This window comes from Symsagittifera roscoffensis, chromosome 6 (assembly GCF_963678635.1).
Source record: "Symsagittifera roscoffensis chromosome 6, txSymRosc1.1, whole genome shotgun sequence".
NCBI classification, from domain to species: Eukaryota; Metazoa; Xenacoelomorpha; order Acoela; family Convolutidae; genus Symsagittifera; species Symsagittifera roscoffensis.
In genome coordinates, this window is record NC_087067.1 from 1,790,935 (window position 1) to 1,818,893 (window position 27,959).

Below are 27,959 nucleotides of genomic sequence, written 5' to 3' on the forward strand. Positions count from 1 at the left end.
AGCCGACAAACAGTTGAAACAGACAGCGAATACTAGAACGCTCAACAGCGAAACTCTCGAATTATGGGACTCAAATTTGGAAGAATTGGCCCAGAAATTAGACACTTTTGACCAACATTTGAAAGAAATGAACAAATCTTTGGAAGTGTTCGAAAGTTCAACGGCTGACAAAAAACCAACAAATGCTTTTGAAATGGTTGACTCTCAGCTCAAACAGCTGAAAAAAGCCTTGAAAATGAAAAATGATTCAGTTTCAAAATGCCGAGATTTGAAAACAAAAATTGACAACTACAATAATGAAATTGATGACTGTTTCGCTGCAGCAAAGTCAGAGGCCTCGCTAAGTAATACGACAGCACTAGAAGATTTGGATTACTCAAAATCAAAGATCGAAAAAATTTTGGAGAACTTAATTAAGTCTAAAATAGATTCAAGCTTAAAAGACGGAAAGTCCGCATTGAAAGTATTTCCCTCCACTGATGAGACGGTGAAACTAATGTTGACTAACTTTGCAAAAAAAGCTGAGGACTTGGACGCGCTTAGAGGTAACGACCGAATTTCTAACCTTTTTAAAATTTGTTTTAACGCAAAAAATATAAATTGTTTTTGGTTTCAGGAAACTGTTCCGAACGAATCAATTTAATAAACAAGTGGGAAAGCTTGCGAGTTCTGCAAAACACCATTGAAAACATACGAGATTCGACCGACTTTGCGACTTCGCAAAGCAAAATCAACATTTGTCACCGCGATTTGGACTTCTGGAAACTAACCGCTCCAGAATTGGACCAAAGCTGTCAAAACGCCGGCATCGACTTTTCCTTAAATGGTCACAAAATTACATTCGAAGGATTCGTCAGTAATTTACTTGGCAATCTAGCAACTGTTAAAAGCGAGATCGAATCTCATCAGAAAAAAAGCGAGGAAACTTCCAAGTTGAACTCCAAATTGGACAGTTTGAGAGATGACGTCGCTTTGTGGAAGGAAAAAGTGGGAAAAGTGTTGAACAAAACAAAGACAGGAAGTGTGAATGATTTTCAGACACTGCTGAAGGAATTAAAGGTAATTTCCAGATTTGCTTCCTCATAAAATTAAACTTCTTCTTTCTCATAAAATATAACTTTCTTGCACTCTCATAAAATATTCTCATAATTTTTTCCGATGGACCAAAGTAACGACATCGCTGAGAACTCCGACGTAGCCCAAAGTTAATATCCACCTCCCCCTTGAGCGACTCAAAGGAGACCGGTGTTAAGCTAACCGATCTCATCCAATTAATGACAAGTGCATTAAACGGTTCTGATACGCTTAAAAAAGGTTGAAAAGTTAAAAAAAAAGCAGCAAAATGTTGTGATAAAGTTAAAACAAAATATTAAACAATCTCTTACAAGGAAAAATGTCCTTTGCAACTAGCCGCATTGGAGCTGAAATCAGATCTTTCAACGTTTTTAATCTATGGCGAGCATTTCTGCGCCGCTGGTAAATTTTTGAGATAATGTGCTGAAATTCCTGTTTTTGGAAATCTTCCGCTTTTTCGGCTCGTACTCCACCCTGAAACGCAGTATACTTTGGCACCAAAGAAGCATTTAGAAAAATTACAGGGATGTTCAATTAAAACTTGGTGTAAAATAGTAACGAAGTATACTTAAGATTGCCACGGTGACTAATTCATTCCCAAGGGAAAAAATTTCTTCCCCCTCTAAATGCGCCCCTGATTTAAGGGTAGGTGAAATAATTTTATTCAAAAAAACCCCTGCGCAAGCGACAGCTTACAATTTATAATTATGCCTCCTTTTAATTTCATATTCTTCCTATAATATAACAAAAGCATTGAAACCAAATGATCGCTTGGCTTTTCAACACAGTTCCGGTCTCCTGTCTCGTTTCCGTTCTCATTGGGCGAGCTATTCATGATTTATTCATAAAATTTGTTTTTCCATCCAACAAAAAACCATCATTGTTGATGTCATAGAACACAAAAACCACTATTTGGAAAAACGCTGCTTCAGAACAATTGATTCCTATTAAAATGAAAGCGGAAATGTGAACAAAATAATAAAATATTAAATAATAAAATTTGTTTTCAAGAATTAAATTTTTCTTGCTAAGAATTAGTAAACCACTTTTGCTTTTTATTTTTTTCCTTCATTTTATCCTCGTTCAATCAGTTAATCGAAAAAACAAAAACTTCTTATTTTTACCTTTTTACATCCGATTGTACGTTTAGACGATCAAGGAAAACCCGATAGTGTTGGACCAATTGAATTCTTTAAAACAACGAGCCAATCAGATCGAAGAAGACTCTATTCCCTCTTCCACTCGTGCAATGACAGTCTCGGCTCCTTTGATTGCCGAGGAAGTGGAAAAAGTAGAGCGGGAAGTGGAACAGAAGCTTTCCGAGTGCAGTCGGGAAGCAGAGAAAGTTGAACAATATATGGAAACTGTTGAAAAGTACAAAAAAGCGAAAAGTCATATGTCGCATTTCTTGAGACGCGGAACAGACCACCTGTTTAGAACTACACAGCTCGATGCGACCAAGGAAAAATTGACAGATGCGCTACAGAAAACAGAGGTTCATTTTTATTAATTACCCAAAATTTAAAAAAAATGAACTAAAAATCGAGCAAGATAGATTTTTCTTGCAACCGTCAAAAAAGATGTTCTAATCAGGGGCGGATTTAGGGGGGGCGGACGCCCTTTTTCCCTCAGGGATTCGAACCCCTGCCAGCCCAAAGGGTCCCCCCTTTGGTACTTTTTAGGAAATCCATTTTTGGCCGACCGACCCTAAAATTTTTCTAAAGGCGCCTTTGGCGCCAATATATACTAGTTTTGAGGGGGAGCGCGCGCCAAAAAAAACGCGTTTTTTTTGTCAAAATTTTCCAAAAAGTGCCCAAAACGGCTTTTTTGACCTGTTTTTTTTTTCAAAAAATTGCCTGCGGCGCAGAAAATTTAGCCAAAACAGGGTCTTTTTACTGCTTTGGGAGAGCTCGGAAAATCAATCTGATCGACCTAAAAAAAAAAAAGGTCGTCAAAATTTTCGAAAATTTTTTGAAAATCCGAAATCCGCCCCCCCTCGAGAAAATCCTAGATCCGCCCCTGGTTCTAATGCCAGTTTTTTGTACCATATTCAACTATTCAACTTTCCGATGTTCTGCTTTCTGCGTTCCAAAAAGGGGATACTCGTTGAAAAGTGTAGTTCCGATGTTTTTGATGAGTCCAATTCAAAAGCTCGTTTAGAAGTGTGGTCCCGTCAGGTCAATTGAAGTTATACTTGAAGTTTTTAAGTGAACGATTTAGTTTGTCGTTTTGCTTTTCATCAAACCTTGAATCGGCTTGCATCTGTTCGTTGCCTGTCCCGTCTTTACTGCCCCGTTTCTAACGGAGTTTGTGAGAAATTGCATTAATTACAAGTTTTCTAATTAATCCAATTTAAAAATGTTTCCAGCAGTTAAAACGTCTTTTTTGGAATAGTTGCATGCTACTCACAAATCGTATTAGGCTATACTTCAGTAAAAAATCTATTTTTTAATCATCATGGATTGCTTCGCAGAATCACAATATCGAAACCTTTTCCACAAATGTTTATATACAACTGAGTTGAGATGGAAGTCTAACTCATAGAGTAATTTCAGATAGGGTACACCGTCTGCTTGTCACGCTGTCTTATTTTCGGCCGGATAGATTCGTGCAACTTCTTAGTCTAATACCGATCTTCATCTTACTCTTATATCTCTTAGTCTCAATAGATCTAGAGTATACTGTTTTGTTACGAGTCAGTCTCTTGGAGAAAGCAACTAAGTTGTAAGTTAAATTCAAATTGCTCTGGTGCTGAAAATACAAGTAATTTCAGCACTTACAAATAAGTGGGTTGTTAGTTTGACGGAGTGTGATTGGTTAGTCTTCAATATTTAATAGGGATAAAATATCTAAATTATAACCAATAATAAATTATATTTTGGATCTGGTTCCAAAACAGTCAAAACTGATTTTCAAACTAATTTGATGATTTATTAGTTTCTCTGCGTCATTTTAATGTTTTTATACATTTTCACAGCTCCAGTTTTTGCGGAAAAACTTCAAGAGAAATAATTTTGGAAAAAAAAAGATAAAATCAAAGTGGTAACCAACTCTTTTTTTCCGCATTGATTCCTGTGATCTTAGAAGAGTTATGTCCAAATGATTTGGTTTGCTAAGGTTGCGTATTAAAATAGGAAAATTCTTAATATTATCAATTTATCAAGAAGTGACTCAACAATAACAACTTGCGACGAGGTTGTAAATTTTTTTAGATTGACTTTGTTTGTCGTTTTGTTTTTCGCCAAATCCTGAAAGGATTTGAAACTGTTTGTTATTTGTCTTATTTGCTCTGTCTTAAATTTGTGAACATTTGGACCTAATATAATTCTTCTGGTCAATCCGAATTGAAAAATTGTCAGCAGTAAAACAGCCTTTTGTGGACTAGTTGCATGTTATTCAAAACATTTCTCTAAGCCTTATTTAGGCCTTCTATAATATGCTAGGCTATGCTGCAGTAGAACGGTTTTTTGAAAACGGAATATTTATGCTCGGTGAGGTTTTTTCAGCCAATTTTTGCCGATCGAAAAAATAGTGTACAACAAAAAAGTTTTTACACACCATATAGTTTTTATACCCCATTAAAGAGATATACTTCCTGAGTTCAAATGTATAAAGATATTTTACCTTCGATTGTGAAGTTCTGGGGGTTTGAAAATTGCCAAATTGGTCATGTTCTGGACTATTTTATGTGCGCTTTGAAGAAGTTATTCATATTGCTGAGAGCGTAACTCGAATTATTTATGCGTGGCAAATTATCCCGCACAACAAAAACGTTCCAAAGTGAATTGAGGCTGGCTAATTGGTCGCATTAATTTCGTACGACTCAAAGTTTTACACTTTGATTTTGTCCAAAATTTACAGTTTTCAATATTTTCCCCCAAAAAACTATTCGATATGAATTAAGGGACAGTTGGAACATTCAGGGCTTTGCCCTGGTATACGAGCAGTCTTGTTACCGATTATAATGATTTTGTTTGTTTCGAAAATTAGTAACATTAGAATTTTAATCGATGATAATCAAGTTTTTTTGAAGTTTATGGAGACTCACAATAAAAATCCATTATAATCTAATATTTTCTCTTTTTACTGACTGCGGGAGTGAATACTAGTATATAGATCTTTGTGATTTTTTTTGTTGTTTTTTTTTAAAAAAAAAACTTGTTTTTTTTGCAGCTTGTTTTTTTTTTGCAATATTGTGTTTTTTTTGTGATTTGGTTTTTGAATAAAACGTCTCTATCGAACAGCAAAACTGAATAAAACTTCTCCATATCGAACAGTTTTTTTATGTTGTTTGGTAGATCGACTATTTTATCTTGATTCTTCGAGTTTTAAACATAGCTGCTGATTTTTTGTCAATATTGAGGGTAACTCCAGTGTTCAAAATTGCAACTCGAACCAATTTTAAATTTTGGAAAATTGAATTTTTAGGAAATTTGTGGCACAATCTCACTGTTAATTGATAAATTTTTGTTTCACATTTTTTACATTAAGTCACTTAGGGAGATGGAGGGTAGGAGAGGTTTTACGGTTGATTGAAGGGCTTTTATTTGATATCAGTCAACTCAGTCCGATGATTTTTTGTGGTGCCTGATTTTGAATGGAAAAAAACTAAAACACACCCGAAGACAAAGATCTCCCCATTTTTAATGATAGGAAGACATAGTGAAATTTTGGGTTCCAAGGCTGATGAGCCACGGAAAGTCTTCACTTTTGCTACTTGCGCTAAATTTTATTGTTTTTGTTAAATCATAAGCGAGAAAATAGCGTTCGACGTTGCTTCTGGAAAATTTTGGCTGCTAGTTTATAGCTACGGAGTTATTTAGGTTTAAATCTAGCTTACCAATAGATTCACAGGTGCTAGGTAAATAAGACGACATGCCATTCAGACGACAAGACATTAAGACGACAAATAAGAGACAATACATGTAAACTGAACAGTTAGAAGCGGTTTAAATTTCTCAGAAATACTATGTGGAAAATTGCGTCTTCTTAAATTCCCATTAAAACGGTTGTCGTCTTAATGTCCTGTCGTCTTATTTGCCGGTCACCAATAACAAATATTGAAAATCATTCTCAAGATTTATCCTCGTCAGAACTGCTTTTTTATCTTGTCATCTGGAAAAAGCCTGCGAAATTATCAAAATAATCCACAATAGTTTGACCCTTACGTTGTATTGTAAAAAAAAACGGCATCCAGGCTTTTGAAGCTTATTTTCAATTTAAATTATTGCAGCGTACTTACAGCTTTTCAAAGCCGCATAAAAATGTTTCAAGTTTCCCGCAGTAGTTGAGTTTAGTTAGACTAGCAAACTATAAACACGGCCATAATGGAATGTCACTCGGGTTGATTCTTCAAGTAATAGAAACGGACTCTGATCTTAAAATTTTAAACGTGTCAGTATCAGAGTATCAGTAACACCATGTATTCACAAGGGGAATCTGGGAGCATACCAGCTGTTAAACTCTGCACGATGAACCCTTTTTTGTAGTTTGTAGCTCTCCTTAAAATTTTTATGTTTTTTTTTGCTTTTTCTGGGCTGAGAATTTTTAATTCGCACTCAGGCAACGCCCACTGGTTTTATTCCCCTTTTATTTGATTGGCTATTTGATAGAGCGGTTCTGCAAATGTTTGGTAATTGGCAAAATTTAGGTTTTTTCGGGCTGAGTTTAGGGATTCATTGACTCGTGGTCCAATGAGCAGCAAGTGGTGAGTGAGATGAAGAGTTTGAAGGAGAAGATGGCCCAACTGGGACCCCCCTCGGAGTCCTCGGATTACAAACTGTCGGAGGATCATGAGGGATTGCTCAGCTCATTCCAGTCGCTGGGCGAGAGCCTCAAGGTGGGATTATTTTCAAAAATATACAATTTCGAATCAGTAGAAACAATAGAATGAAGATGAATTAAACAAAAAAGATCTAGGAAAAAGTAAATGGAAGAATAATGAGACGAAGTTTTGGATTCATGATCTCTGTTTTTGTCTCCGCCTCATTTTACAAAAAGGATAATTCATTAGTAAACTAATCATTTTTAAGGAAAATATGAACATGTACGCTTGACCGCACTGAATCAATCATTCATGAATGGGGGGGGGGGAATTTTTCACAAGGTGCCATAAAGGGAAAAATAGGGGTTAATTACAAAAAATCCGACTTCTTGGTGAAGAACCTTGAATGAACTCGAAACCTAAACAGCACATTGAGTTATAACGGAATTGAATTTGTATTTTAAAAAATATTAGCCTCAGAGTTAAGTTTTTACGGGTCAAATATGGTTGAGACTTTAAAGTACAATCCATGAAGATTAAAAGTTATTAGAAATATATTCTTCTTTCAAGGTCAAAGCCGACATACTGAAACAAAGCCTAGAGGTGGTCGATAAACAAGCTGAGATGGAAAAAAATGTCCCAAACGAAGTTGTGGAAATAGAAACACTGCTTGAAATCACACCCGAAAAACTGAACGACCCGCTTGCGTTCCTTGACAACTTGGACGGCGCCAAAAAAGAAATAGCCAAATCCGAATCTATAATTGCAGAGATGAAGCAAAAACTGAGTGTTTTCCGCGACGACATGAGTCAAACTGTCGACACACACAGACTTGCCGGGAAAATATCCGAGCGAGAGAACCGAATCAAACAGTCACGTGACCAAATTAATAAAGCGAAGACAGTAATGACACGATGCAAAGCGGAAAAGGAGGCGATTGCAGAGGAGATAAACAAAGTTTCTGATTGGTTGGAGCATAAGAAGGAAATTGACCAATCAGAGAGCGAGGAAGCGGTGGATGAGGTGGATGCAATTTCGGCGAAAGATGTTGACAGTGTGGAACAGTCTCTCGACCTGCTTTCGGTAAACCCCCAGTCCCCCCACCCCACCCTCGTTCCATTGGAAATACCAAATAGTTTAAAATTGTGTTGCCCAGAACGTTTGGTTGCTGGGTTATTAGCTGATAACGTTTTGACCATAGTAACATTTGCAAAAAAATGAAAACAAAGAACAAAATTTATAGAAAAAAATTGCTACATCGTTGAAATGAGTTTTCTAGCTAGAAAAACAATGAAAAATATTACAAAACTTGCATCAGTTAGTTAATCTTTGTTTTAAAATTTGGATGAAACTGGATCAGCTGCAAAAAAAACCAAAATCAAATAGTCTTTTTTTGACATTATGAGTTATGTTCTATGGGTATAACTCATAGAGTAATTTCGGATAGGGTACACCGTCTGCTCGTCACGCTATCTTATTTTCGGCCGGATAGATTCGTGCAACTTCTTAGTCTAATACCGATCCTAATCTTACTCTTATACTATCTAGTCTCAGGTTGTTTAACTAGTCTCTGCTAGGCTCAATAGATCTAGGGTATACTGGTTTATTGCGGCTGCTGAAGTACTCGGGAGAGTTCAACTAATTTCTAAGTTAAATTCAAATCTCTCTGGTGCTGAAATTACAAGTAATTTCAGCACTTACAAATAAGTGGATTGTTAGTTAGATGGATCATGATTGGTTAATATTAAATACTTTACATTGGTAAAATATCTAATTTATCCAATCATAAAATGTAGTTTAGATCAGGTTCCACCCATCCGGGTTTTACAGAGTTTTTTAGAATAGTTTTTCTGCAATTCGAAAGATGGATGATGGACGTTGGTATTTGGCGAACATCTTATTTCTTCTGGGTTTTCTTATTAGAGAAGTCCCAGATTCAATCATTGTGTCTTCTCAAGACAACGACTGGGTTTTCGCAACAAACTCAAATCTGATTTCAGAATGGTTGGCTATGTCAGGTTTTTCTGTTTCATTGGTGAGAACTTCTTTGTGTTTGACCTTGTCTGGGAATGGCGTGGAGATTGTGCGTGGAGGGGATGCCTGGTTACTCGGATCTGTACGTATACTTGAACATCGAGGTGGTCATTGGTCTAGTTCAATGAAGTCCTTTTCTGCGAAGTCAAGTCGTACTCTAAATCCTTTGAGTTGTGATTGTGGGCGGCATATTGATTGTAGTTGGCCATTCTTTCTCGAGTGTAGTAGGGTCGTTTTGTCTTTGGATGTTCGTCCTTGGTGTTGTATTCTGATCTATGTATTGCATAATGTAATTTACATTTTATAAAACTTTTATTAGTTTAATATTTTTTAATTATGATTTTAGTTAGTTGTTTTCACAAAAGCTTTTTGTTTTAGTTCAGTTATTTTGAAGAGTTACTCACCCTTGAGTAGCTCTTATTAAAAATAGGAGTGTGGTCACAAAGCGTGGATGTAGCACGGTGGGTTAGGCCGGCTATAGAGCATGCTCAGGACGTCCTTCCTGGTGGGTTAGGCCAGGAGTGGGAGTATGATTGCATGCGGTTTTTGTGAGAGGTCCTGTTATGTGACAACGTTTTATGTTGGGTTTGTTGTGGTTTTTCTTATGTTTTGTTGGTTGTGTCCTTTTTTCAAAAATCAAATTGTTTGTGGTATGGGTTTGTCTTTCGACTTTTTTGTGTTTTATTATTTCTTTCTTAGACTTTATAATAGTCTTCAAAAGAATAAATTATCCAGTTTTAAACTGGGTTAATCCGGTTTGGGTACCGTTGGTTTCCTTTTCTTAGTCATGCTGTTATGCTATGTGTTGTGGTGTTTAGTAAGCTGCATTGGTTAGTTTTGTTTAGTATATAATTCCTTTCCAACCGGGTTAAAGTAAAGTTTGAAACATGTTATCATGTGTTAGAGTTATCGAGTGTGAAAGCTTGGAACTGAAATTCATTGCTTTAAACAATTCTTCGTGGGCGAGCTGTGCGAGTTTGGATAGAATTTTTATGCGAGTGAATGAAAATATCAAAAGGTTAGTACTGCTTTTGCTTCTTATGAATTTACTACATAGAATTTTAATTTTACTGCTAGTTGTTGGGGGAAATTAAGTTACAAATTTTCATCATTATTAGATTTACTGCTGGTGGGGGAAAAATGTATAAATTAATTTACTGCATTGGTATTATATTTATTTAATTGTTGGTGCAAAAATTTAATAGGGTCTTAAACAGTTTTGAAGAAGTTTGCTATTTTTTATTTTTCTTTTGTGAATTTTTCAGATGATCTAGGATGAAGGCTAAAATTCTAAAGAAAACATGGATAAAGAATGGTGAGTTTCTAATGTTTGAATTAATTAGTAATATGTATAATTCATACTTACCTGTTAGTCGTCGGGGAAGAAACCGTGGGGGAAAATGTCGTGGATGAGATCTGAAGTTGTTAGTAGTTTGGCTAATATGCGGATGATATTTTTAGTTTGAAGCAGTGGCCAAAGCAATTGAAGTGCCTTAATGGTGGTTAGTTCTTCAGTGCCAACTGCAAATTCATAAGGTGTGTTTTGGATTAGATTATATAATTTGTGGTTGAATTTAGTGTTATGGATGAATTCTAAAATGGGGATTTCTATAGGTTGGACAAACTCGTGTGGGATGAGGAAGGGTCGGGATTCTTCTGCGTTGAAGGTCTTGGTGATGGGACAAAAGATATACATTTGGGTTATGGGATCATAATTTCGAAGAATACCATGAAGGTTAGTATCTTTAATGCAATATGTGAAGTTAAGAAAGAATGGTGAGGTGTATTTGGAATTGATGAATTGAAAACGATGGTGTGGTTGTCTGGAGGGAGTGTGTAGGTCAAAGTGATTTTGGATGAAACGATAATAAGTATATGTGTGTGTTTGTTTAGTGCGCAACATAATATCGTGTGAGCAGTGCAAATCTCTTTCATGTGGTGCAAGGAAACGAAAGGTTAGTGAAAATATTTGGAAGCGTTCTTTAAAACTTTCGTAGGCTTGCGTGTCTGTTAGTGCTTCTGAGATAATGTGGTCAAACTTGCGATCGAAGATATTTAGTGTAAATACATATGGTGTTTTAATGAAAAATTTCTCGGTGATTTGTGGGTTAGCGAAGCGATCGTCGTCTAAGAATTGATCTTGGTTAGTTCTGATGATGTTATGATCGTAATATTCTAGTGTATATTCATTAGCTCGGGGTGCAGTGTGTGTTTTTAGTGATTTTTTGTATCCAATGTAAGTAAATTGTCTAGGTGTTAGTGGTGTAGTGAGTCGATATAGCATGTCCTTATTTCGTTCTATATCGATATGAGTGTTAGATAAAGGTAAGCAAAGGGGATTTGTAAAATGATAATATGAGGTCCAAGGAAGGGTAGGCATTAAAACGTATTCGTCTACAAAGTTACGTGTCTCGTTAGTGTCATGAGGGGTGTTTAAGGTGTATTGTGGAAATGAGGGTAAGGTGATAGCTAAAAACTCTTTTGTGTTAGTGTGTTGTGGATGGTTGATATATTCACGGGCTGTTCCTGGTTTCGCTGGGAAAGGATGGTTGGGGAACTTCCTTTTAAAAGTGCGGTAAGCTCTATTAGTGCTGAGTGAAGATATAGTAGTTGTGGATGATGGTGCTAATGAATCAGTATAAATTGAAGAGGGTGTAGGGGTAGGAGGGTTGGATGAATCTATTGTGGATGAGATTTGGTTTATGGTTGGGGTGTCAAGGTGATAGGATTGTTGTTGTAGGGTAATGAAATTATCTAGTTCTGGGGAGATTCGGGGGGTGTCTGAAGAATGAGATGATTGGTTTGAGTGAAGTGAGGAGTAGGTTGGAGTGACTTGGGAAGCATAAGAGGGTGTAGAATTGGTTGGGTCAGGGTTATTTGGTAGTATGGGTTGAAAAGGGGGTTGGGAAAAATTTAAGGGATTGGTGTGAAAATTATTTGATGGAGATGGTTCAGAGTCGGCAAATTCATCGGGGGTTTCAATATTTGCGTTATTGAGTTGTGAGATGGAGTATAAAACTGAGATGTGTGAATTAGTATCGGAATTCATGCCGGATGTTACATTACTGGATGGGAAATCGGGTGGCGGAAAAGCAAAAAGTGGTATTATTGGGATTGGAGTGGTGAGGTTGGTTGGGTGGGAATTTGATCGGTGTAGGGATCCAAGTTGTCGGCTCATCGTGGGCTAAAAAAATTATTATTTTGAGACTGAAAAGCGGTGGTATGGGGTTGTTCTATAATTTGTTCATAAGTATTTTCATCTTGTGAGTGGTGTGGCATTATATGTTGGATGGGACTTTGTGATATGGTTGGTCTAAAATTATTATGTGTTATGGCTAAATTTCGAAAATTACGTGGGACTAGGGATAATGGATGGTTATGTGGTAGGGGTGGTAACTGTGGTGCTGTTGGTGTTGTGTCTGCATTGTTATGTTCTTCGTCGTATGTGTTCTGTCTTGTTGCTATTTTTGTGTTATATTCTTTTATTTGTGCGTCTAAAAGAATTTTGTTTATAGATGTAGAAAATATTCCAAAAAATCCTGCAAATAGTATGCGTGCTACACTTGCTTGTCTATTGACTTGTGTGTGTATAGCACATGTGTTATAGATTCCTTTTAAGAGTGAAAAAAGAAATCCAATAAAGTTAAACATTGCGTATAAAATAGTTAGTTTTTCTAAGATGTAGTAGGGCCATCCTAGAAAATCAAGAATTTCATTCTTGAGTGTAACAAAGCTAAAAATATTGATAGGTGATATATCTTGGGGACGGTATTTTTCACCGTTTAGATATATATATAATCTTTAATGTCTTTAAAATATCCGCTATAGTCTTGCGTATAGATGTCTGCAAATCCTGCGGTTTCGGCAAGTTTGCGTAAGTTTTGGTCAATTGATTGTCTTTGTATTGTGTCCATTTGTGTTAATAATTCCTGGAATTGTTGTGTTCTAATGTGATGTTGAATATCTGATTTTGAGTATATTCCTATTGATTGTAAGTCTATATTTGGGTTTCGAGCGATAGCGCGAATGCTTTCTGGTGAAAATTTTTTGAGTGATTGCATTAATGTGGGATATGGGGTGAGAAGGTAATATTTATCTTCATCAGGGTTTAGTTGTACTACGTTGTGGCTATTTTCTGATCCACATGGAACTGCGGTATCCCAGAAATAGGTTCTTCGTGAAAGTGTGTCAACGAAATGTACTTTATTCTTATAAAAGATAGGGATTCTTTTATAACATCGTTTATCTTCAAAAACGTATAGTGGTGATACTTTTTTAGTACAAGTATAAAACCATAAGATGTTTCCTTCATAGTCTAAAAAATTTGATCTATTTCCTGATAGTAAATATCCTGCGTAGGGTATTTTTAATACTGCTAGTGCAAGTGATTGTAATATTTGTGTTCTTTCTAATTCGCATAGTTGGTGTAATGTTTCTAATTCGGAGAGTGACATTTCTTGAAAAATTCGGCTAATCGTGTAGTCTAGTTTCATATCTAAGTGAATATCATAGTGGATATTACCAAAATATGTACTATTCATTAGTGATAGTTCTTGTAAACGTGTGCTTTGATCGTTTTGGGGTTTTAAATGTCCACCAGGTTGACCTGTATTCTTTTGAAAATTAACTGGTATATATGATGTTCCTTCGTTTAGGGGATGACTTGTGGCGTATGGGTCGACTTTTATTTTTCCAGTGGTCATGTCGAATCCATTTTCGTATTCAACTAATATTTCAGAGTATTGTGTTTTGTGAAGTGGGTTTCTGTATTTACATGCAAGTTCTGTTTCTTGATATATTTGAAAACGTGTTAATTTATTTTCTATATTATGAATGTTTCGAAAATTAGAACTTATTTTTCGTAATGGATTTACTTGTTCATATGGTATTGATTGTATAAAATATTTTTCGTGAAATTTTATCATACGAGCGTGTATTTTTGCTACTTGAAATGTTGTACATGTGTCTTCGGGGAACCAAACAATTGTTGCTTGTGTTCTGGTTGTAGGGTCGCAATAACCTTGGTCGTTTTTACAAGGTAATCTAATTCCTTGATAAATCATTGTGTTGTCTGATAAATCTCGTGTGAGTTGTATTTTTTCGAGTTGTATTTTCCAATCGAAAAACATTATTTCTTGGTATCCTTTATTTTTTGTGTCTGCTTTGCAGTTTGATGGGTCATTTATACCAATGTGTGGTATCCAGTGTTTATCGTGCATGTCATAGGTTAATCGTCCGTGTGCGCCGTTGTATGGGTATTTTTCATCTAATTTTATATGTCCTTGATATCTTTCAAGTTCTGCTTGATGTACAGAATCTGAAAAAACTTGGAAATATACTAAATTTCTATCTGTGTTTTTATTTTTTGTGATTTTTAGTCGGAGTAACTCGTTTTTACAATCTTCGGGATTGAGATGTAAAAGTCGTTCTATATTACTCTGGTAGAATGATTCATGGTCAAGTCGGTTTTTATTTCCGTTTGAGACTTGTGAACAATGTACTTTCTTTTCAGAAAATGTTGCTGTGAATTTATATCCTATAACTGTAGTTGCTCGGGCTTTTGAATAAAGTGTTGCTATGACATTTGTAGTTTCTATGGCTTGGGGTTCTGTTTCGCACTGTGATACTTGATTTATTGCATACTTGTGTAGTGTTTTTTGTTCGTTTTCTTCACAATCGTAATGTGTTACTAATAAATCTTGGGGTCCTGTGCGGGGAGAAGGGTTTATGTTTTGATTTGAGATTACTAGAAAAAGGAGTTGGAGAAAAATTAATAATTTTAGAATATACATGTGTATGATAATCCTGAGTATGGGTTATAAAATGTGATGTAACCAATTGTTTTTTTGGTATATCTGTCGTATTTATATATTACTTCAGTGGTTATAAATGGTGGTGGTAGTGATTGAGCTGTTATGTTTGGTGGGTTAATGGGTAGGGATGTTGAGTAATGTTGTTTAATTTAACTGTGATTTCAAACTTTAATTGTAAACTGTTTTGTTGGAGTATTTGGATATTGTGATCACGGATATCGTCGTGAATGTCTTGTCGGTATTGTAATCTATTAAGTGCCCAGTTGTGGAGGCGATTACTTTCTAGATGTTGTCCAAATAATGGTGGAGGGGCTGTAAATGTATTCCAATCTAGTCTTAAAGGGATATTTGTTGATGATTGTTCTCGATATCTGGCGTCGAGATTATTTGGAAAATTTAAGTTAAAAGGTGGTGGTGAAATCTGGCTTATTGATGGTGTTGATGGTAGTGATAATGTTTCTGGTAGTGATGAGGATGTTGTTGTATCCGTAGAAATATCTATTGGATCATTGACTAAATTTAATTCACCTTGTGTAAATGAATGTGTTGTCCAATATGGTAGTCGTGATGCCTGGTTTGGGGGGTTAAAGGGATTTTCACGTATTTGTTCAGATGTTGGTGTTGAACCTAAGTAATCTGATGGTAGGCTTGAGGTGCTACGTTGTGAAAGAAGCGTAGGGGTTTCTGGTAATATACCAATGGGGTTTTCTGGAGTGTTTTGTGATGGGGATTGAGGTATATCAAAATGAACTCGGGGAGTTAGAAAATTCCTGTTCCGTCGAGGATGTATAATTTGTCTATTTATTTCGACTGTATTTTGGTTTTGACTAGGATTTCTTATTCTACTTAATTCTTGTGGTAGTGTTGGGTATAAGTTATATGTTGGTTCGCTTAGAGGTGCTTGTCGTTGAACTGGTTCTAGTGGTTCTGATAAACGAGCGTGTCGTTCTTCAAAAGTTTATGGGTTATCTTGAAAGGAAATTCGTGTAGATGTTTGAGGATTATTAGTAGTTGAAGGTGTTGTTGGGTTATCTTGGGATGATGTCGGTGAAGACTGACTTTGTGACTTTTGGGTAGCAATTTTTGATAGCTTTTTGGTCTATTCTTTTAGTGAAAAAGTTAATGTTTATTAAAGTATTCTTCTAAGAAAAGAATTAGGAGGATTGTTGCTAGAGCGAATGTGATGATTGCTTTCTTTATACATTTGCATATAGTCAAAATGAGGGATGATAGAAATGTTATGAAAATTACAAATAGTAGAAAAATATCAGTTCTACTGAAAATAGTTCGTATCATTTAGACAATTTTATAAATCGTACCTGTGGATATAATCAAGGGTTTTTGAAAGTTGGAGAAATAGTTCGAATATAGTGTAGAAAATTAAAAAAATATTACAAAAAATGATTAAGAGTATTAGAAAAGATTCAAGGATATCAAAAAGAAATATTATGAAAGTTTCAAGTATCGTAAAAAATTGTTTGAGATTTGTGATAATTTTAGTGACTGTTTGATAGAAGAGCATTTAAGAAATGGCTTCGTGATCGAATATTTTTTGTTGTTTGGGGCAATTTTCAAGTGTGGTCGGATTATTTATTAGTTTTTTGACAAGTGGGTTGAGTTTTGTAAAAAATTGTTGGGGGCAATTTTTATGGTGATCGGGAGGTCTTCTTTGTCTTTATTTTCATTTGTCAAATGATCTGGGGTATTTTTGAGATTTTTATACTTTAGGCTAAATAAAATGGTCGTTCTTTTACTTTAGGCTAATTTAACATATTTGTTTGGGGGGTATTTGAGGGCTGAGTTGGGGAAATATTGTTGATCTTTGGTTTATTAGATAAGGGAGGGTTATGATATTATGGTGATATTTATTTTAGTTGTCAAGTTGGAGTGGTTTGCTTATTTTTGACCTGGAGGTCGTAGAGTTATAGTTATAGATATGCCTGGAGTTTAATATTTTTCGTCTAGTTGGTTTGTGTTAAAGTTATAGAAGGTGACGGATTGGATGAATCCTATTGGCTAATTTTGAACTAGAATCGCTGCGTGTTTATCAGCATGTTATCTTGAAAAATGAAAGTGTGAAATGTTTCAGAGGTGCAAAGATTTTTAAATGTAGAATTTAAGGTTGTTTTTGAAATTCAACTTTCTTTAATATTTTAGATTGTGGGATGAATACTTTATAATTTTTACGTGGTTGATTTCTAAGTCGTGAAGACTCTCTATGTTCTGATTTGTCGATTTGTTTTTGGGGTATTATTTTTTCTGTCATTTTTCTATTTTTTCTTTCTTTTTGAGATGTATTTTTATCGAGATTTTTTGTATTGTTTTTTGTGGTGTTTGATTTTGTATTTTGATTTCCGAGGTGAATATCATTTTGTTCCTTTGTTATGTTGTCCGTATGTGGGTTATTTTGAATAACTTTTAAACCTGTAAAAGAATATAATTGAGTTAGTTCGCGGAGTGCGTATTCTTTTGGATAATAAGGTAATAGGTTATTTCGGTGTTGAACGATTTCTTTTTTATCTGAGTCGGTGATTTTATATGTGACATCAGTGGGTTTTGCAATTATTTGGTATGGTCCTTTACGAAGGGGTTGTAACTTTTTAGAAATTCCTTTTTGAGTATTAAAATTGGGTATTAAAACAAATGTTCCAATTTTTAAATCGGAGGCTGGTGTAAAGCGTGAATTTATTTGTTCATTAATATTTTGCCTTTGTAACAACTTTTTTGTTACCTTTTGGTAAATTTCATTGTGTTTTTTATCTCTGTTTAAAATCCATTCGGTGTGTGTACCGGAGGCTAATTTAAGAATTTGTGGGTGATGAAAATGATCTTCATCGTGTGTATGTAATGGTAGGTTATAACAAATTGAGTCTTTATTTGGTTGACAATAACCTTGTGCGTTTTTATGAGAGTTTGCTGTAAACATTATTGGTTTGCGTGGCTTTTGGTTAAAAACCATTTCATATGGTGACATTCCTAAAGTTGTCCTGATTTGTGAATTATATGCTAAGGGAAATAGTTTTACATCTGCTGACCATTCGGTATATCTTGTATCATTTCCATTGATGATACATCTGAGATATTCTTGTAATGAACGGTTCATACCTTCGACTAAGCCGTTTGTCCAAGGTGCGTGAGATGTACGTGGTTTGTGTTTAATGTTATATAAATGACATAGTGTGATGATTTCATTATTTATGAATTCTGTACCGTTGTCTGTAACTAAAATTTCTGGTAGTCCGAATTTTGCTATCCAGTGTTCATAGAGTGTTGTGTAAGCGTAATAAGCGTTACAATGTGGTACTGGGTTAAGTGCTACATAATGTGTAAATGCGTCAACAATTACCATAATGTAGGAGTTTCCTTCGGATGAGGGTGAAATTGGTCCTTTGGTATCAAATGAGATACGATGATTAAAGTACAAACTTTGTCCTTTAAAATCTTGTTTTTGTGCTATTTGTTTTTGATTTGGGTAAGGTTTATTTAGTTGACATACTATACAGTCATTGCATAGTACTTTTATCCAAATTGGTGCATTTGGGAAATAAAAGTTTTGTATAAAATTTGAATATGTTTTTTCTGATCCAGAGTGTCCTTTAATATTTTGTGTATGTGAAATATTAAAAGCTATAAGAATCATACTTAAAGGGAGACAGGGAGCTGTAGATTCATTTAGTTTGTATTCTAGAAGGTCTGTGTTTTCGTTAATTGTTGTATTGTTGAATTTTCGAAAATATCGGAGGAGTGTTTTGTTTCCTAGAATAGTTGAATCTGCTTTGATAGGTTTAGTTTTATATTTGTGCCATGATTTCAGTTGTCGAATTACTGGGTCAAGGTTTTGATATTGTTTCAGTGTTGAAATTGTAATTGTTTCTGTTGGGGGGAGAAAAATGTTTTCGATTTCTAATTTAGATAAGGGTATTGTGTCAAGTGGGTCATGGAGATCAAAAACTTGATTTATTGTGTATTTTGAATCGTTTGTTTGTGGTCCTGATAAGTTTATTTTATCAGTCAGATTTTCTTTTTCAATTAGTGGAAAATGGTCTTTTTTAGGCGGGTGTTGTTTTATTCTTTTTTGTTGGGTGTTGTTTTTTATCCATTGTGAATATGGGATTGGTTTAAAAGTTGATGTTCCAAGTAGATCAACTTCATAGTGATTATTTTGACAATCTAAATAAAGTGGGAAATGTTGTAAATTATTTATTTGTGATTGTTCAACGTCAGTTTTTACTGCATATTTGCATTCCAATCGGGGTGATGTTTCATTTTCTGCAAGGTAGAATTTTATGTTTTTGGGTATTTCAACTGTGGTTTTTCGTGTAAGTAATTCAGGTGGCGTATTTCGACTTAAGGTGTCTGGTAATGCAAGATTTTTTCCTGCGGTCCAAACTATATGTAAGTTTGGGAATTTCATTAAAATGAGTTGAAATCTATAAACTCGGTGGTTTGGATTAGACTTTTGTGTAAAAAGAAAGATGATTGGTTTATGGTCTGTGAATAGAACTGTGGGATGTTTTGATCCAAGTATCAGAAATTCATATTCTGTTAGTGTATATATTATGGCTGTACATTCTCTCATTAGAGTTGAGAGTCTTAGTTCTGCTTGAGTGAATAATCGAGAATTTGCTGATATGAGGTTCATTTTATTTGTACTATTATGTGATTGTAATAATGCTGCGCCGATGCCAAAGTTCGAAGCATCGCACATTGCATAAAATGGTTGATTTGAATCTGGAATTGTGTTTGAAATTTGTTCAGTTAGAAGTTTTTTAATTTCTTCAAATCGTGCTTGATGTTCTATATTCCATTCAAAATTATTTTGTTGTCTAAGTATGTTATAGAATGGTCGTAGATATAATTGCATTTTATAAACATATTTGCTTAAAAAGTTTAACATTCCAAGGAATTCTTGGATTTTCTTTTTATTTGTTGGTGGTTGGAGTTTTTGAATAGCGTCTATACGTGATTTCAATGGAGTGATTGTTTTTCTTTCTATATTATGCCCTAAGAATTTAACTTTTGTCAAAAAGAAGTGTGATTTATCGGGGGCGGCCTTCAGATTTTCGTTCTGAAGTATTTGGTGATATTGTTCTAAAACATTGAACATTTCCTCTTTTGTTTGTGATTGCATAAAAACATCGTCTAAATAGGTGATTGCGTTTTTCTTGAGTATTAGTGGTCGAAAAATTTTGCTCATAAAAGCTGAAAATGCTGCTGGTTTTATGGATATTCCATAGAATAAGCGGTTGAATTCGTATTGTTGATTTCCAATAACAAATTGTGTTAAGCGTCGTGATTGTTCATCTAATGGCATTTGATTATATGCACTATTCATATCGGCGGTGGTAAAGTATTTTCCGTTTATTTTTGTTAAAATAACTTGTATTGGTTCAATGGGCCAATTACACTTTGATTCATCTATGAGTGAGTTGAGGTATCTAGCATCGAGGACAATTTTTAATGATTCTCCTTTGGCTAGAATGATAACAGGGTTGATAAATGTGTTGCCTTTTGGTTGTTCTTCTTTGTTTACTGGTGATATAATGTTGTATTGTTCTAAAATGTCGAGTAATCTGTTCACTTTATCGTGTAAGTGAATTGGTACTTTACTTGCTCTTTGTTTTTTGAAAACTGCGTCTGGTTTTAATGGGAGATGTAGTGATGAGCTGATTTTTCCAACATCAAATTTGGATGTTGCATAGACTGATGAATATTTAATTAGCTGTTTTGCTAGTTTTTCAAATTCGTCTTGTGTTATTTGTGAATGTTGGAAATTAAACATTGTTAAAAATTTCTGTTGATTCTCTGTGTAGTTACTTATGTTGAATGTAGGTTTGAAATATGGGGTTTTTGTGAAATAATCCGTATTTCTGTTTTCGTTACTTATTATATTATTTATAGATAATTCTTCATTAAGGATTGTGGATTGGCAAATATCTAGTAATTGGAGTATATTTTTTACACGATATGCTTTTTCGTGTATTGGTAATATTGTAGCGTTGGTTTCGCAATAGCCTAAAAGTCCTAAAGGTAATGTTACTTGGTAAGGTGTATTGTTGTATACATGTAAGGAAATAACATCTGAATTCGAGTTTTTCAAATATTTTATTGATGAGATTGTGATTTTGAAAAACTTATGAATAGGTTTGAATTCAAAATCTGACATATAAAATTTTTGTTTGTTTTGTTTTTTATCATATTGGTGAACATGTTTGATTGAAAAATTATAGATGTTTCCTGATAGTGGTTTCAAGTGTTTTCTTTGTTGGTTATATATTGGGTAAAATTTTGAAAAAAATGGTGGTTGTTTATTTAATCTTTGAAAAAATGTTAGGGATGTGTCTTTTGTTTTTGTATATTTATCTTTGATTAATATTTTACTATTCAAGATGTTGATTGTTGGTATATATTTAGAGATAAATGGTATTCCAATGATATTATGTTTAATATCAGTGATATGGAATATTTGTTTAAATGGTTTGGTTAAAATTTTGTTTTGCTCCATTGTTCTTGTGGGGAGAAGAAATGTAGTGATCCATTGAAATTGAATTTTTCCGTAGTTTATTAATGTTGATCCTTGTGCTGTTGCTAGTTTGCTGGAGGTTTCAAGAGGTGTTAGCTTTGGGTGTAAGGTTTTTATTTCATTCCATGTGGGAATGTTTATTATATTTGATTCTGCTCCTGAATCAATTAAAAAATCAATTTCAAGATCTGGTGGTTGAAATTCTTTGCTTTTTGGACTTTCCAAAAGAAATGGTATTGTCCAAATTTTTTCTTTGGGTTGTTCTTTTTGTATGTTTTGATAGATGTGATTTGTATTCAAGCATTTTGTTTTTTCTTTCTCATTGGGTTGGTTTGTAGTGTTAATTTCATTAGTTTTTTGTGTCGTCGGTGTGGAATGGACAGGTTCAATATAATAATTGTGAAGGAGTTCTGATTGATTCTCATATATGTGTGATGAAAAAGGTTCTTCATATATAACAGGTTCATAGTCATTTTCGACTTTTATCATGTTGATGGAGAGAGTGTTTTCTGCATCGCTTTCTGAATCTGATGATCCACAGTTTATTTGGTTGAGTTGTAACGTATCAGTTACTGTGTCATCAATACCTGGAGGGTCTGATGTTGTTTCTGGATTAGATTGTACTTGATTAATATGTCTTTGATGTTTAGGTGTACTACTTCTGTGGCGATTATTAGAATTATTATAGTTATTATTATTCCGGTGTGGTGATTGGGAATAATTTCTATAACGATTATTATAACTTGAGTGTCGATTTTGTGAATTATTTCGCAATCTGTTTTGGTAATTATTGTTTGGTCTGTTATAGTTCGATCTATTATATGAGTTATTCCTTGATTGATTGTTCGGGTAATTCTGGTTTCGGTTGTTTGAATAACTTCTATTCCGATTATTTGAGTAGTTTCTATTCCTATTGTATGATGAATTTCGTGATTGATTGTTTGGATAATAATTATTTCTTGATTGGGAATTAGATCTAGAAACAAATCGTTGTGTATTTGAATTTGATCTGGAGTAGTTATTTCGACTATTTGGTCTATTGTAGTGATTTTGTGATGAATTTTGTGTATTTCTTCGTTCTGGCGATCTTCCTCTATAACTTGAGTTATATGGTGATTGATTTCTTGTATAATTTGTATTGTTCGGGAGTGGTTTTCCTGAACTGTTGTTGCTGTGGACTGTTTTGTTCGGTAGATTTTGATCTTTTTTCATGTATTGATAGAATGATTTATTTGGTTCTTTATATTTTTGAGGTTTATTTTGATTGTCTTGCTGTTTTTGTCTACATTCGGAAATACTATGTCCGTATCGTCGGCAATAATTACACCATTTTTTGAAAGATGGTTTGCCTTTAAAGTTTGGGTGTTTTTCGTAAATATTGAGTATTTCAGTGATTTTTTCAACGAGATCTGTATCTGATTCCTGTATATTGTTTATATTTGTGGAAGCTGTTTCAATTCTGTTAACGTATTGTAATTTCAGATTTTCCGTTTCTTCGAGTTTCATTGTGATTTCTGCTTGTTCTAGTTTGTCTACTAGTTTTCGAAAATCTAAATCGGGTTCTTGAATTGACGAAGGATGGGATGCTCTCTTTTTTATTGCTATTTTCCTTAATTGTGGTGTTAAGGTCATCATTAAGATTTCTGTCATCTTTGTGTTTTTATAGTCATGTGTATTTAATGAATATGCTTTTCGAACTAGTGTTTCGATTCGTACTGCTAATTGCTTGATGGTTTCGTTTGGTAATCTGCGAATTTCATTACATAAAACTCTTTGTTGTTGTTTGTTTCTTTCGGAGTCAAACATTTTTGAAAATTCTTGTGTAAATTTTTTCCAATTTGATTTTATTTCTATAGGCAATACTGAAAACCATTTTTGGGTTGCGCCATCTAGAGTTGTTTGTATTAACGCTGTGCGTCGATGTATCCAGTTTTGATGTAGTGGCGTATTAATTGGTTCAGGTCCTATAATTAAAATCAAATTTGCTGTGACTGCATTTAAATAGTCTTCTACAGAATATTCAGGGTCTGTTCCTGTGAATACCATTAAAGGTTTATTTGATGTTATTGATGATCCACCCATAAGGTATGGATTCATCGTCATTTGTAATGATTCTGCTGCATTTGGCATTTGAGAAAAATTTGAAAGTTGATTTCTTGTTATTTCGTGTTGTTGAAGATAATATGGGAGTGGTATTTCATTTTGCATTTGTGCTGGTTGGTACGAGTTTGCAATCATTGGGTTTTGTTGCTGAATTGGTTGAAAAGATTTATTAATTGGGTTTTGTTGTTGAATTGGTTGTTGAATTTGTGTATCTATTGGTTGTGGAGAAAAAATTCTATGATATGTATGTGGTTTCTGTATTCCTTGTCCACGATATTCTTGATTATAGGGTGTAAATATATCTGGTTGTAAGAAATCATCATCTGAGGATAAGTAATCCATTTGATAAGATGTTTGTTTTTTATTTTTATTTTGTTGAAAAAATGGATAGTTTTCACTACGATCCTGTGGAGGATGTAAATTTGTTTGGAAATTTACTGAATTAGGTGGTGCCATTGGGTTATCCCAGTTTCGAGATCTTGTATAATTACTAAAAATTTTTCGTGGTTGATAATTTGTTTTTGATGGATGTGTGTAATTATAATTATGGTCTGCAAAGTTGTTTCTAGTGAACGTTTTGCGTGTTTTTGGCGGTATTGTCATGGGTCTGTATGTTTGGTAATCCATGTGTGAATATTTTGGGGCAACCGAAGGTTTAACGGTTGATTGTAATGTTACCTGTGTTTGTGAAGAATTTGTATTTCTTGGTGTTGTTAAGTTTGGACGTATTGGTGAAATACTTTGTTGTGTAGTTGTTGTATGTACGATTTCTTCATTTATGAAGTGTGATGGTGTCTGGATATCTTGTTGAGTAAGATTCCTAGTTCCATTGAGGTTTTCATTGTGTATGACTGTAGAGTTTAAACTATTATTTTGCATATCGGGTAAAAATGTATTATAGTTTAATGGTGTTGCATCAATGGTTAATGGTATTACTCGTACATAATCTCTTACATAAGATATCGTACTTATTGCTTGACTTGAGATTGATTGTGGGAAGTTTATGAATGCGGGATGAGACCATTCGGGGTCCCAAACATAGTCTGATTGTTCTGTGATGGCAGTGTCATCGTTTGAGTTTTGGGGTCTAAAATTTTTTCTTGCTTGTGAAATTAAATCAATATTATGTGTGAAATAATCTATTATGAACCATGCCAAAATTTTTTGTAAGTCGTGTTTTGTATGTTGTGAAACTTCATCTTTCGTGAAATTTTCTTTAATTATATTTAGAAAACTAGAGAGTAGTGTGATTTCATGTCGTACTCTTATATGTTTCGATGTTTCTGTCGGTGAGACATTTGGTATCTGGATTTCGTTTTCTAATATCGAGATATAACTATATATTATCGCAAAAACTTCATTGGTGAATATGGAGTTTGCTCTTTGTGAGTTATGATATTGGATGCTTTTTATATATTCTGAGAATACTTTTGAGAATTCTAAATCAAGGTCGTCTGTTTGAATTATATATTTACTGTGATTCTGGTTTGGTGAGCTGAATTCTATGGAGTAGATTCCTTATTGTTGTGTTAGGTTACATATATCTTTTAGATAGTGATCGATAATTTGTCTTTTGATTTTTACATCTGGGAACTCTGTTTTACATGGACTGATTCCGGGTTCAAACAAATTTAAGAGTAAATTTTTGCAGAATATATGCTGTCCTCTATCAGTGGTTGCATCTACGATAAAGGGGAAAATATCATCATCATCTGGACTTTCTTCACCTGGGGTGTGCGTTGAGCTCATTTTTTCGTTCGATGACTGTTAATATGTAATTATCAATGTGTCTAATTGGTTGATTCCAATTGTATAAATGTACTGGTTTGTGTTTATACTGCTTTTTTATTCTTCTTTTTCCTCTTTTTGATGAATTTGAAGTTGTTTCTGAGTCAGAGAAATATAATTGATCGTGAATTGGGCAATTTTTATCTATTGATTCTTTTAGTTTATAAAGTTCGTCTAAACTGTTGGTTTCTGATTCTGAAAATGCGTTTCGATTTTTTGAAAATCTTTTTCGTGTTATTTGTCTTTGTTTAGTTATTATTTTTCTCTTTAATGTTTGTCGTTTTGTTCTAATGTATCCAACTGTTTGTGTATGAGGTGTGATTACAAGGTCGTATTTTTTGTTATTTATTTCACAATTGTGTAAAACGATTGTTTGTTTATTTCCTAGGTTTTTAAATGACATAAGGTTTAGGATGACGGATGCAAAAGGTTGTTAAATGATTTCTATTTGCTTAAACTGTTAGTCCTTACGATTTTTTTGTTAGCCTAACCTGGGTCTATTTGTTCAGGGTTGGGGAGAAAAGTATATCGATTCCGAAGAATGATTTTATACTTTCTCGTGGCTAGTATAAGCTAAGGTGTTAACTTACTTAATCTTACTTAAGGGTAGTGATTGTGTTCAGGGTTGGAGAATAGTAAATCGATCCACAGGGTTCAGGTATAATTAGAACGCGAGTAGTTCGTTAGATACTATTTTAAACTTACTAAGTCTAAGATTTATCCTGGGTCTGGTAAGAGGGGGGATCAAGTGAAGGATGAATAACCGAAGTTCTTCACTGTTTATCCTAATTTGAATGATTAGTTTTGTTCAAAAATTTCTATTAGTCCTGGGTTTTTAGAAAGGGTTGGATAGTGAATCGACGTTTGAGGTCGTTAGACACTCGTTTAGTGGGTGGGGGAGAACAAAGTTGTTCTTTTTGATCCAAGGATAGGCCTTGATGATCAAGTTTTAAATTTAATTAAATAGAAAATGATTTAAGATCCAAGGATAAGCCTTGATGATCTGATTTTAAAATTAAGTGAATTTAAGTTTAAAATGTTTTAAATTTGTGTAAAGAATAGATTTAGTATTTTTATGATATTAGTGAGCTTATGATTGCTGTTATGTTTAGACGATGAAGCTGGAACAACAGGATGATTTATAATTACTAATCATTTATTGTCATGCTACTAATTTTTATTTTGATTTTTCAATAAATATTTTTCAAACATGTTTTGTATATTACTGCAGAATTTTGGAAAACGATCTGAGATCTTTTTATCAATCGCTATTGTATATCAATAATTTTGTTTAGCGCCTGAAATGATTTTGAAGATTGACTTCAAAATTTTATGTTTGCAAATGAAAATCTAAATTCATTGCTAGTAGTATTCTAAATACAAAAGTTTGTTCTGGCTTTTGCCGAACTATCATATAACTATATGGTAAGTTTCTGCTTTGTCGTATGTCGTCTCTGGTTCGAGGTCTTCTTCCAATTCCGGGTAGTTCTGTTATCGTTCGGAATATTGGCTCTGATCTATTGAGTCGTAGAGACATTTCGATTAAATTATTGTCGTATAACATTTTGTAAATGTTTTGTCTAAATTCTAATCTATTATTGGTTAATGCTAAGCTATTAAGGTCTTGTTCGAGACTTATGGTCGCACCAGATGAGTTATAATCGATGGGTATAACTCATAGAGTAATTTCGGATAGGGTACACCGTCTGCTCGTCACGCTATCTTATTTTCGGCCGGATAGATTCGTGCAACTTCTTAGTCTAATACCGATCCTAATCTTACTCTTATACTATCTAGTCTCAGGTTGTTTAACTAGCCTCTGCTAGGCTCAATAGATCTAGGGTATACTGGTTTATTGCGGCTGCTGAAGTACTCGGGAGAGTTCAACTAATTTCTAAGTTAAATTCAAATCTCTCTGGTGCTGAAATTACAAGTAATTTCAGCACTTACAAATAAGTGGATTGTTAGTTAGATGGATCATGATTGGTTAATATTAAATACTTTACATTGGTAAAATATCTAATTTATCCAATCATAAAATGTAGTTTAGATCAGGTTCCAATTAAAACTATGCGAGATACGAGTTAAATGTTTGCAGAATTATGAGTCATGGCTGAATTTTTCTGGAAAAATTTCACAAATTACCTTCGTTCGATAGCTAAATAAGTGGAAAAAAAACAATGTTACTGTAAACTGTTCCCATCAATTTTTTGCTGAAAAATAGGACACAACCAAAGATCTGGTTAATTCTTACAGAACTATTTTTAGGATTTGAAAAACAAGTTTGACACTAAACAGTCTTCACTGGGCGAAATCAAAGCAAAACTGGCCAAGGCTTCAACTTCTTACGGAGGTGTAGTTTTCGAAGACGTCAATTCCGAGTACGAAAAAATCTCCAAAGCCATGGAATCATTCAGTGCCACTACAATCGCAAAACGAAAAGAGATTATTGAAAAAGTAAATGAAAATCTAGAACGGGATGTGCACTCAGTCGAAAAGCAGTTGGCAGAAATTATCAAGAAAGCAGAGCAGCTGAAGGCACCAGCAACGTCGCCGGTCCAGCTAAAGGACAAAAGCGGCACTCTCAATGTTAGTTTTTGCTGTTTTTTCGAATCCCAATTGAGTATTTTTACTACAAAAAATGTATGCCTGCTCTATTGGAGTGATTGGTAAAGCCGCCTTATGTGCCGTTATCAACTACTGGACTAGCTTTAACTTGCGCGCTAGTGAAAATTTGACAATAATAAGTTCTAGTTTCCTTAATCTCGAGAAAGAGCTTTGCGAATCGTATCTCTCTAACTTTCGCCACAAAATAGGCAGTAAAAAATAAACTGATTTTTTTTGCTTCCAGAGCGACTAA

The 27,959-nt window shown here is 34.2% G+C and overlaps 1 protein-coding gene across 1 annotated transcript; it reads left to right on the plus strand.

Moving 5' to 3' along the window:
* Positions 1-402: 402 nt before the first annotated feature.
* On the plus strand, positions 403-27,959 carry LOC134848114 (uncharacterized). The gene is made up of 7 exons (XM_063865461.1): positions 403-545; positions 617-1,059; positions 2,225-2,569; positions 6,746-6,913; positions 7,409-7,921; positions 27,368-27,688; positions 27,951-27,959. The coding sequence occupies exons 1-7, from the start codon at positions 497-499 to the stop codon at positions 27,957-27,959; spliced, it is 1,848 nt and encodes a 615-aa protein (XP_063721531.1). The 5' UTR covers positions 403-496.